This window comes from Gallus gallus, chromosome 9 (genome assembly GCF_016699485.2).
Source record: "Gallus gallus isolate bGalGal1 chromosome 9, bGalGal1.mat.broiler.GRCg7b, whole genome shotgun sequence".
NCBI classification, from domain to species: Eukaryota; Metazoa; Chordata; class Aves; order Galliformes; family Phasianidae; genus Gallus; species Gallus gallus.
In genome coordinates, this window is record NC_052540.1 from 16,042,237 (window position 1) to 16,054,789 (window position 12,553).

Below are 12,553 nucleotides of genomic sequence, written 5' to 3' on the forward strand. Positions count from 1 at the left end.
GTAATTGCCTATGTTGAAATAGCTACTGGGTGAAAAAGTAAAGGAAAAAGTGTAAGATTCAGAGAATTATTATATCAGAGTAATAATCTGAACACCAGAAAAACAGTTTTCTGCGCAGAACGTGACTTCCAGAAAAAGGGCTGGGGTCTGTACTGTGTCTGAGTGGAAAGAGTTAACCTTATTTTGCAGGATGGAAATACTTCAGAAGTTTTCATTTCTATATTTATCTCTTTTTTATCAAGTGCATCTCCAACTGATAGCTGAGGAAACTATGCCAGTTGTGCCAGCATTATTTTACAAATGAATTTAAATGCAGGCTTAGCTATGTATCATAGACCCACAATTTCTTCTCCTCATTCCACCTGTCCCTGGTGCTCAGCTATGATGGCCAAATAAGCACCTCCCATTGCTCACAAAGCCACACCCCCTTTTGTGGACTTTTTCTCATGCAGACATGGTAGAAATACTTGCCAGAAACACCTTCAGAGACAGATATTATGCCAGTGGAAAGGCAGGTTTTGTGGCAGCTGATGAATGCTCTTAATTGCATAGGCAGTTCTGTTTCATGGAGCTGTGTATGTACAGGCTTGAGGAGTTGAACTCGTGTTTAACGTTGGTGTTTGTTTGTTTGTTTGTTTTTAATGTTTTTATTTTGTTTGTTTTTAGCCAAACCACAAAAAAGCAGAGTAAAGGATTTGGATAGTAGAACTTTCTGAGATGTTTCCTATGATCATTCTAACTTTTATATACAATGTGGCCTGGATAGTTTGTCCATTGGCTATGCAGTACATTAGCCATTCATACATATCTGTCCCATAAGCATGAGATCCAATGTATTGTTCTAAGAGCAAATAACTGTATCTGAGATAAGAATAAAATCATTCACCTTAAACAAACTTTAGGACAAAATATCACAGTCCACCAGCACAAGTTATCAGAAATAGTGTGTTTCTGTATTTCTGCCCACAATGAAGACACAGGCCAAGGGTTTTAGGCTGATATTCGAAATCTTCTGTAGAAATGCTGCAAACTGCCATTTCCATTCATCTAATGGATGAGAGTCATAATAACATCCCTATATGGAGTAGAACAGTACCTAAACATACCCTTATTTTGCAGTTAGATCTAAGGTAGATTAGTGAGTGAGAAGGAGACCAATTTGCAATCTGTGCTTTAAGAAATCATTCCCACTCAGAGCTATCATCTGCCCTCATAATCAATAGAACATACCAACGTTGAAAATACGTCCTTTGATAATGAACTGAGCTTATTCTCTAAAATTATTATGCAAAGTACTGCCAGTTAAACTTGCCACTAGCATAATTATGCTCATCATTATTCATTGAAGCACATTACTATGTGGATGTTGCCACGTCCTCCATATCCACGTTACTACACTCTTTAGCAGAGTAATACACTCTGAGTGCAGCTCACAGTGCCAGCCAGTTTGGCTCTGGATATGTGCCATATCCACGTATTGCTACACTCTTTAGTACTGAACCAAGCTGTGAATGTTTTGTGGGTGACATCTGAGCCAAATGTAATTTATATCCATTGAAGTATTTGCCCATCAGTGGTCCTCAGGCAAGATCTTTAACTCAGAAAGGTCTGTTTCCTGTTTAGTTTCATTCTCCCTCAAATACTTTTATGGATCTCTGGTGCATTTGCTCTCTCTTTGCCCAAGGCTGTACTGCACTGTGTAGTTTACAGATGGTGAGCTGAGAAACTATTGACAAAATGCTGTTTTGCAATGGGAGAGAATTACGCACCTCCATACCTCTAGGCACCAGTCTGTGCCTTCAGACATCTAAGTGTCTTTCAAGATCCTGCTCAGGGATGAATACATAAGAAGATCATACCAGAGAAGAAACTGAACAGAGAATCTTTTAGAGCCAAAGCATTTGCTTGTATACGTGGACACTAGCTGTTCATACTGCCTTTGAGTCATTAGCGTTGAAACCCAATTCTTGTCAGAAAAGCTTGCTGCTTGTGTGGTCATCAGAGGGACAGCTACTGGATCTGATCTAAATATGGTACTGACACTAACTGTGAATTGGGAGGCAAAGTGGGAATTATGGACATGGAAAGCAATGTGTTAAATATAATAGGAAGAAACCACACAGGTTTAGCACGATATGAGTAGGTGGCCTTGCAGATGTAACATGTCTGCCCTCCGACAGAAGGGATGCCTGGGCACGTGCCTCTGCCTAGATAAGGGCTCTGTGCCTGCAATTAACCTAGTTTGGACATAATGTATGCTCTCTCTTTTCCTTGCCTGCTAGGGGGACGTAAGTGAACTTGGTAAGCTGTTGATGCAAGGTTCCTTCAACGTGTGGACTGACCACAAGAAGGGTCACAACAAGGTGAAGGACTTGGCAAGATTCAAGCCGATGCAGAGACACCTCTTCCTCTACACAAAGATGCTGCTTTTTTGCAAGAAACGAGAGGAAAACACAGATGGTCATGAGAAGACAGCTTCATACAGCTTTAAAAATTCATTAAAGGTAAAAAAAAGTGGTAATGGGAAAGGGGGGAAGAAAAAATCTTTTGTTCTAACAATACAGGAGGTTTCCACATGAAGATCTGGACTTATCTTGCAACACTGAGTAAATGGAAGCTCCCATTTCAGTTTTGATTTGGAGACAGACCCAGTCATACGTCCTGTGACTCCAGATGTGAACCTTAGTTTTGCAACTCAATGCAGTCTTTAAAAATGCATCTTGGGGGAGACTGTATTTAAAGACTCTCTACATTTTCCCAAGTCCAGCTTCTGATTTTCTGTTTTGAAACAGATGAGCACAGTGGGCATCACAGAAAATGTAAAAGGAGACAACAAGAAGTTTGAGATCTGGTATAATGGCAGAGAAGAAGTCTATATCATTCAGGTAACAACAATCCTTTATTTCTGAGGACTATACTTCCTTTGAATTGAATTATTTTTAACGAAGTTTTCAGTTTCATGAATTTCACTGTCCTGTAGTCACAAAACAATAACGACTGAAATCTTCATTGTTGTGTTGGCACTAAAATTACCAATATATATTTGTATATTTTGTATATACCAATATATCATGTGACTTTGGACAGAAAAGAAAGCAAAGTAATGGAAAATTACTTGGAAGACTGGACAGAAAGGCAAGGACCAGACCTTACATTCACGGTAACCTTTCTGTCTTGAAGAGTGTCCTTTCTTTTGATCTGAAAATCTAGCCACAGAGTTTCATTCTTACGTGAAACTGAGGGCAAATATAAGTTAGGATATCCGAGGGGTTGGTAGCATGCTTTGATCTACTTTGCCTTTTCTTCTTGTGTCCTCAGGCATCTTCTGTTGAACTGAAAAACACTTGGATTTCCGAGATACGCAAAGTTCTAACAGGACAACTGGAAGCATGTAGAGGTAAGACACAGTGTGATCTGATGATGTTGCCTTCTTTCTGTAGCTGTGTATGACAACATAGAACTGGGATGGGTTACAATGTCACTCATTACTAGCAATGAAAGCAGCAAGAACTGAGCTTCTATGCAAGAATGAGTTGGATTGCAGGGATTTAAACCCTTGTACATGAATAATTATTCCATTCACAATTAGTCTGAGGAACGTGATTTTCCTCTGTTCTCCCTTTCAAGCATAGTGCTAGAGACATTCATTTTTATCAGCACATGAGGAGATGGGGGCCCAGTCTTCACTCTGTGCCTTCTTATAAGATTGACAAAAGATCCTTCCACACAGATGAGTGCACACAGCAACTGCTTTTCTCTGTCTCAAACTTTATTTTACTTTGTGGTTTGGGGTTGATTCTTGTTTGTTTGTTTGTTTTGGTGGGTAGGCAGTTTTAAATCTGGTCACGTTCCTTATGTTTTGACATTTGTAGATGTGACTGTCAGTCACCTCTTCCATCTTCTCATCATAGTGACCTTCCTCTAAAATGTGATTAATGACATTTCCCTCTCTCACTGAGATGTCACTGTGAAGCTGTTTGGTGACATGCTCAACACATGAATGGCTGAGGCTTTGCAAGTACCTAAAACAATGACAGACTTTCTATTGAGACTAAGACAGCCAAAATTCAGTTGGGTTATTCCGGGTAGTAAGAGAACATAGTGATGAAAACTACCTGAGATACTATTCTTCTTATGAACAATAATGTACTTTGTCCTAAAAGCCATTTTACGTGTTCTCTTAGGGCAAAAAAGCATGGCTGTGTTCATTACAGACTTTTCTTGTGCCCTAGCATTGTTTCTTGCTTTGTCCTGTCATTTTCTGCTTCTGTCATACAGTCTTTAAAGCAATGCCAGCAAAGCCTCTCCTCCCACATCCTTAAGATTCCTAAGCAGATTTTGTCCTAGGTGGAAACCTGTGCATTGAGAGGTCACCTTTATCTTAATTGTCTGTTTCACAAAGACGAGTTCTTGCAGTCTTCTTAAGTGGAGGGAAACAACTATGCACATGAGCTTCAGCACCGTAATGGAAGCCATAACGATATATGTACACATAAATAAACACTTTGTACTCAGATCTTTTGTTTCTATTCTTGTAGTCATCCTTTCTCTTTTTCATTCTGAATTTCATTGCAGTCAGTTCAGCAGAACTGCTGAGGAAAGAAATCAAGATTCTTATCAGCCTTATTTCAGGACTTGATCTCTTGATGTCTACTCTTATTTCTCATATTTACTTCTGAAATATAAAAGGTGACTTGACTTGGGCTTCTACAGAACAGAAGAATACTTTATGGAGAAAATATTTTGATATTCTATACTGTTTTGTCTTAAGATCACAGAATCCTCAAATAATTCAGGTTTCAAGGTATCTCAGGAGATCACACTCCAGTATCCTTCCCAAAGTAGAGTCAGTTATTTGTCAAACCAGGTTGCCCAAGACTACTCTTGCCAGTCTGGTCTTCGGAACTTCCAAGTTTACTTCAAGTAAAGTCAAAATTTCCTTCATTGTGAATCCAAGAGATCAGTAATCACAGGGCAGAAATGGTACCTTATATACTGTTGCAACTCTTCCCATTGCCTTTTCTGAAATGATCACATGATGAAAGCCCTTACTCCAGTACTGAGGGCAGGAAGAAAATGCCTTTTGCAGTGGTATTAAGCAATTGCTTCTATTTCCAATAACTTATAAAAGAGGCTGTAATTCCTTGCTTAATCCAAGACTGGGTATTTTTCCAACTGTGCGCTGTAACAAGAAGAAAGAAGGAAACATTTATTTGTCTGGGCTGTTTTTAATGACTGTTATTAAGAGTTGCACAGAGGGTTGGTATGTTGGAAGGAACCAGCTGAGATGTTTAAGTGAGCAAAGGGCAAAGGTGGTGGACAAAGGTATGTGATAAACAGTTTAACATATGGGTAATTCGTGCCCAGACATTTAGTACGTGTCCTCTACAGAGTTCTGCAGTGAGATAAAGTGCTAGTAAGGCTTTGGGCAACACCTTGCTGCATAGATCCCCATGAATATAATTGTCTCTTCTGCAGGCAAAGGAATTAAGGATTGCAGCTCAAGAGGCTGCAGGGCTGTGAATCAGTTGCCAAAACCTTGAATATAGCTACTTCTGACTCCCTGCCCCAAGTGCTCCTTTCTTCCAGCATTCCCACTCACAAAAGACTTTGTGAAGATTAATCTTTTAGTGCTGCCCCTTCCCCTTTCTCCATTTTAATCTCATTGACAGAAGCTTTTTCTTCTTCCAGAGTGAAGTAGCCCCAGGATCTCAGCAACCTGAGAGTCTGAGGGCAGTTCTTTCCATTCACTCTTCACTTCTCAGTGTCTGACTTTCCTGGCCATGAAAAACAGCTTGTCAGCATCTGCCTCTTCTCCCCTGCCCCTCACCTCCCGTCCTCTTTTCCTCTCCTTTTTTTCTGTCTCATATTTTACATAAGCAAGGAAGCAGCTTATACAATTTGGATCAATTTCTTTTTACTTTTTCTATAACAGAAGCAAGTCAACTACACCAAAGAATCACCGAGAGTGTGTACCATGCACCAATGAATTCCTCCAATATAACCAGGTAACAACAGCTGTCATGGCATATCAGGGCCATGTCTTTGACATGATTTTTGCCTTTTTAGTACATAAATTCTTAGTGTTCTATGTCTAGCTTCTAGAGTATGAACTTATTAAATTGCCTCCATATTATTTAAAGCCACGTAAATGCAGATAAAAGTTTTGCTCATGTCAACTCAAAATCACAATGCAGAATTCATTTAAAAGATCATAATTTGAATTTTCCAAAGAACCATGTGCTCCCTGGAACATTTCCAGGATGTTAGATGGAGCTGTCACCGTATCTTTGTAAGGTCTCAATTGCTGGCAAATTTGCTCAGTGAGTTGGCATGACATACCACTGTAAAAGTTTCTTTGTGATTGCTTTTGTAGGACTAACTAAACCAAGATATCCCAGGTAAACACAGCCAGCCTTTGAGAGCTATGTAACTCAATGTAATAAAAATTAAACACATGTAGTGCTGCTAATCCTGTATTGTATTTTCTCTTGGGTTAGTTATATTTCAGGTTTAAATCCTAAGCTGAAGAGGTTTAAGGTGAAAATCTTTCAGCAAAACCAGCTTGGAGATAGAAGGAGATAACTGTTCAAATAAAAGATGAACTGCACTCACAAAAATATTTCAAATCAATTCTTCTCACAAAGCTTTTAAAGTGAGAATTTTCAAAGCAGAAATTATAGGCAAAATATGATAGCAGGAAATTAATCAACTCCAGGAAGAAAGAATATATATGTATCCTAGAAAGGATTAAATCAAAAGGAAAATTTAGTGCTTGTCCGTGCTCTACTGACTACCACAGAGAAGAGAGCTTAGATGCCTCCACTCCAAATGCTGGGTTATTACAGAGGGCAAGAAAATACAGTATGTCTTCATGACAGAACAAGACACTGGGCTTTCATAAATGGAACAAAGGTGTGGCTCTTGTAAACCGAGGCCACCTTGATCCTCTGTAATATGTCTCAGAGAGGAGCAAGGACAGAGGAATTGCAGCATGAGACACATCTGCAGTGACCGATGAGAGACAGTGGACTCAGAATTCCTCAGACTGTGGAGCCCTGCCTGCAGCCAGGTTTGGGATACTGGGCCGCAGCAAGGAGCGAGAGGAGGAAGTTAGACTTCATGACATGCGCAGTCTGTTTATGACTGACATGACTAAGCAGTCCCGGTTGTGAAAGATGCTGTTATTAAGCCAGGAATAGACAGTATTAGCCAAAGAGAAGCCACCATAATCAGTGCTCTGCCAGCAGTTGAAAGTTAATTACTGAGATTTTTCTAACTGTTGCAATGCCCTCTCCTGGGTTGCCCTTCTATAAAATGATTATTGCTTATTGGGAATTGCCAAACCAGTGTCGTGACTCTGAGGAAATCTGTTTGCAAACCTCTGCCTCCCCAAGCCACATCCACTCACAATTCCCTTTATTTGTTTGCATGCCATCAGAGCACGTAGAGCTGCAATTCCATGAGCTAAGGATTAGAGCTGAGATCTCTGCAAAATAAACACTCACAGTTGATGCATTTAATACAGGTGGTTGTTGAATGTCCCTAAATCCTGTTCAATCTATGTAAATTCTCTCTTTACAGATTCTTCCCAAAAGTTTCATTGTTTAATCATAAAATGAGATGTCCTGTGTTATCTATTGCTGCTGATATCTCTCTGAAAGCGTAGTTGCTGCATTTCACTGATAATGAAATGATCCCTTTGTATTGTTTCCTAATCTACTGAAACATATGCAATTTAAAGAGACTATTTTTCTAACTGTTTAATTGTCTGCCTTTTGGAAATGACTGATGCAGTCATACATCCATGTAAAAACATCCTGTGCACAAAGATATACACAGATACTTGGAATTCTACTGCAAATGCTGTTTCAGAGAAGCTGAAGTGTGTTTTCCTGAAGTCTTTCTCACAGCTGTAAATCTTTAACTCGGTCAGCTGCATGTTTCACAGTTGTCTCAGCCTAGCTGGGAAGGTGCAGACAAAAAACAGTAAGGAAATGTGAATGTGCTTTGGATCTGTTCCCATATTTATTTGAAGCCCAATTTTGTACCTAACATCAGGCTGTAAAATCACATTTAGATTTAGTGCAGGAGGTAACAGAGACCTCCGTTAAGGTTCCATCAGAAACAAGTCAGGGATTCAAATACAAAGAAGTCCCATGCTGCCTTGGACTTATTAAAAGTATTCACAAATCTCTAGCAGTCCAAGTGTTTTTTTAAGATTTTAATAATAACTTGGGCTTTCCCTTACAGCAAGACATGTAAAGTATAAAAGTTCATATGTTAATTGTAAACAGCAATATAATTGCTGATACATGTTAATAATGAGCATTTTGGAAGAGTATTTCAAGTGTGTAGATATAATGAAATGGGTAGAAAAATCAATCTGCCGATTTGGATAATACCCAAACTAAGCTGCCAGGAAGAATGAGGAGGGCAACAGCCACACAAAAACTTTGCAGCTTGAGTGCTACATGAACCTGGGGCAGTGGGTTGTCCCCATTACAGATGGCAGTGTCTGTACCTGTGCAGATCTGACAAGATGGATCCTCTGGTCTGTGATGCAGTTGTATAAATATACGTTCCACTTGGATTTGTGTTTTCAAAGAGCAGAAGGACACAAGCTGGGAGGTTCTGGAGCTGGCAGAATCCATATGCTCGTCTACATGTGCTGTGACCTCTTTGACCATCCAGCAATCACTTCTTAGAATCAAGTACGCTTGTGCTTTAAAGAAATGGAGAACTGAGATCTAATCCTCTTTTGTAATCCAGTTTCTCACCTCTTTCTTCCAAATCTGTTGCACATTCAAAAAGAGGAAGGATGCAGGGGTTAGAATGGCTTCTTCCACCATATATGTGTGCACAGATGCAGACTACTATAGCACACCTGGTTTTACACCTGCCTTTTTCTCCTTAACTTTAGGCTTCTGCATCTGATGGTAACAAAGAATGCTTAGTGCTGGTATCTGACTCATGGCTCAGTGCTCCATTAGCTATTAAACAGGAATATAACTATTTTTGTATTTCTTTTGACCAAAGGTATAGCAGAAAGTCGTCAAGCATATATGAAAACAAATCCGAGACATCAAACGTGGAAGCATCTAACAATAAAAACAGGAATTCCAGTCCCAGTGCCAGACAAAAGAGAGGTAGGAGTTCTGAGACAGAGCTTTTTGATTCCAAAGGGTAATAGTTTTATTTTTGCAAAATCATTTCTAGAGCTTATCAGAATACTTAGAATGTGTGTTTTCTAAGTTTAACATCAAAAAACAATGCCACAAACCTGTGTGACTGCACTGTGAAACTTCTTGAATACCAAGGAGCATTACCAGTTTAGGAATTTTCAAGTTCAAGTTTAGATGCATTACAGTGCTCTTTATGTAACTCCTGCTTTTTAACAATAGAATTTTGGAGGTATAGTATGCATATTCAGCCCTCTATATCCTGGATAACTTAGTTTCTAACCATATTTAATGTCAAGGTTGCCTATGAATTTTGCTAACAAATGTCCTTGCTTTGTGTCCCAGATTTTTTTTTACCTCCTCTACATATAGACTCCCTGATAGTTTATAGTAAATGAATGCACGTGTGGTCACGGAAAGTCCCTCCATTATTGAAGCGCATAAAGACAACTGATAAATTCTATACAGGCTAGGTTAAAATGAATACTAAAAAGAAACTGGATTTCATCTGGTGGTAGCAGGAACAGGAAGTATTTCATCAACAGTTCTCTTTCAGGTACTATTTTAAACAAAGACTTCTCTAGTAATAGAAAAACAATGAAAATCGTGAGGTCTTAAAAGAAGAGAGTAATAACTCTGAATATGGTAAAAAATATTGCGTAGTTTTTAATTAAGAAGTGGGTGATTCATTAAAAATTTTTCATCATAGTAAGTTTTCATTACTGGGAGGAAGTTACGAATTCTTCAAGAAAAAATGGAACTTATTCATTAAAAGCATGTTTCTGTAAAAATGGATATCTTTTAAATATGAAATATTTTAAAATGAAAAAAAGCAAAAGAAAAAACAAAACAAAACTTGGAAAGCAGTCTTTTCTTTTCAATTCATAGACTGTTCTTTAAAAACGTGCAGGAAAACAGTTGGTGATTTTTAACTGGTCCGACGGGCATGTGAGCGCAGGAGCTGGGATCGCTTATTTGCTGATTTTCCTTCTGTCTTCTGCTTTCCCATGCCTAGTTCCTCTGGGCTCTCACTGTAATTCCTCTGCTGCTCACTGCTAGCTCAGCTGAGAGCCACCTCATGCTCTGGTATTTGGCTGCTCTCTCAGGGCTAAGCAGTGACTCACTTCTCTCTGGGATTCAGGGTGTGTATGCACATCCTGCTCTGCAAAACACTGTGCAGAGAGCCATTGAAAGAGCTATCCAGCTTCTGATGTCCCATTTTTATCTGCAGTTTTAATTTGTGTCCTCGTGAGGCATTAGAGCCTCTAGCTGGGACTCTGCAGGGCTGAATTCAGTCACTTTAAGGGCGCACAGTTAGGTCCTAATTTTGAAGCTGCATAGGAATGGTGCTGCGACGCTCTGGGGGTGTGCTCGTTTGCAGTGTAAGTGCAGCACAGATTCTGGTGCTCTGCTAAAATTGTCTCTTTTGTGCCACCTACTGACTGTATTACTCCAACATCTTTGCAGTTAGCATGAAAGCAGATTATTTCCAAATGCTGTTTTCTCTCTGTAGCACAGTGTGTGTGTGGGGGGGGGGGATCGGGGGGCAACTGTTGGCCAGGTATATTAGCTTTATCATTGTTACGGATAAGTGCATGTGATTATGTGTTGTCCACATATATTACAGTTTTTTGTGTGGACCTTATTGGTAAATTCGCTGACTTGAAGTTACATGGAAGCCAAGTCCTGCAAGGACCACTGGAGTACAGTTAGTCCCACCAACCTGCTCACAGCAAGGTCAGCTGGAGCAAGTTGCTCTGGGCTGTGTTCAGTTAGGTGCTGCATGTGTTCAAGGATAGAGACTCCACAGATTCCCAGTGCACACAGTCTCAGTCTTTACTCTTCCCAGTGAAAAATATTATTTTTCATGTTTTTAAGTGGAATTTTTTGTATTTTCAGTTGATGCTGATTGTCTCTCATTCTGTCACTGGGCTCCACCAAGAAACGTTTGGTTCCATCTTTATTCACCCTCATCAGGAATTTGTATATTTTGATGAGACCCCTCTCAGCCTTTTCTGTACAGTCTGAACAGTTCCATCTCTCTCTCTCTCTCTCTTCATAATTCAGCAATTGCAATCCCTCACTCATACCCATTGCTCCTCACTGGATTCACTCATGTATACTGATGTCCCTCTGGTTCTGGGAGCCCAGCACAGGAGCTATAGGTCTCACCAGTGCTGAGTGGGGAGAAGCATCACCTCCTTGGACCTTCTGATAAGGCTTTTCCTCATGCAACCCCAGATGCTCTTGGCCCTCAGTGTCACAAGTGTCCATTGCTGGCTCATGATCAACCTGTTGCACATCTACATTTAGTCCTTATTATGTCTGGAAATGGGATTCAGGATTATGCCTGCAGAATGAAGGAAAAGGTTTAAAAGAACTCTGGTGCAGACAGCATGTCACTGGGGACCAGTGTGTAGTGATTGGCACACGCTGCGCAGCTGTGGGAACTTGTGAACTACTAAGAGGTTCCTCTGTGAAGTGATATAGTTCCATGGCTGAAGAACTAGCAGAACTATCATACAAACCCTCCCCCTGCACATATGCACTGCTGTACTTTCCTTGTGATACTGTTGTTATTGTGTACTATGGATTTGCTTGCTCTTCACAAATGGGAAGGAAATATACTTCATATACAAGTTTCTGGTTTCTTAATAAGCTAATCCAGTGTGATCCAAAATTCAGCCTGCAGGATAGGCCTTGTCCCAGGCCCACAGTGTCTTTACAGGCATTGCCTAGTAGTGGGAGCAGTCACAGCAAGGTTTGAAGGCCAGAACAGGTGGTCTGAAAGCCATATGCATCCCAGTGCACCAGTGTGCAGTCCCACAGCTGACACTGTCCTTTGTAGTGTTTTCTTACCTGCCTGGCCCAAGGCTGGCATCAGGCCCCAGGATGGAAGTTGCTGACCACGCTGACGTAACACAGTGCTGTTAAAACCTATTCATTTCACACCCGCCTATGCATGCAGGCACCTTGGATCCTGGATTATCTTGGCTGCAAATCAGGAAGTGATGGGATGCACTTTCCTTTGGAATCTTAGTTTGTGTGTCTGCTGCATGTCCGTCAGTCTGGATTCACTGTCTTTCCATGTTTTCTTTGTATTTCTGGTCTTCCTTTGTTCCTCTAATGATTTTAACTTGACAGTGTATGAAATAAAAGGGAAAAGAAAGTTAGTGGTTAAATCCCAAGGCAGGGAAGCAGGCAGCTAGCACATGTTTTTTCTCCTGCTCATTTGCCATAATCCTTCTTTGTGTTACCTGTCCACACAAAGAAAAAGACATGAATAATTTGGCATGAGTGCATGGGTCAGGGGACTGGATCCTGGTCCACCTCTTTCCTGCAGTGTGATGAACTGTATGTCTTTGAAATCC

At 40.2% G+C, this 12,553-nt stretch overlaps 1 protein-coding gene across 16 annotated transcripts in view; it reads left to right on the forward strand.

Annotated features, from left to right (window-relative positions):
• Window positions 1-12,553, forward strand: part of MCF2L2 (MCF.2 cell line derived transforming sequence-like 2) — a 155,438-nt gene that overhangs the window by 125,882 nt on the left and 17,003 nt on the right. For all 16 annotated transcript variants that reach the window (XR_006930980.1, XR_005862148.2, XR_001468035.4 and 13 more), the window contains 5 exons: window positions 2,283-2,504; window positions 2,793-2,885; window positions 3,319-3,397; window positions 5,936-6,008; window positions 9,040-9,149. Coding sequence is in view for 13 of the 16 variants with exons in the window: in XM_025153435.3 (XP_025009203.1) it covers window positions 2,283-2,504; window positions 2,793-2,885; window positions 3,319-3,397; window positions 5,936-6,008; window positions 9,040-9,149 (577 nt within the window). In the remaining 3 variants the exon portion in view is untranslated. The remainder of the gene's footprint in view (window positions 1-2,282; window positions 2,505-2,792; window positions 2,886-3,318; window positions 3,398-5,935; window positions 6,009-9,039; window positions 9,150-12,553) is intronic.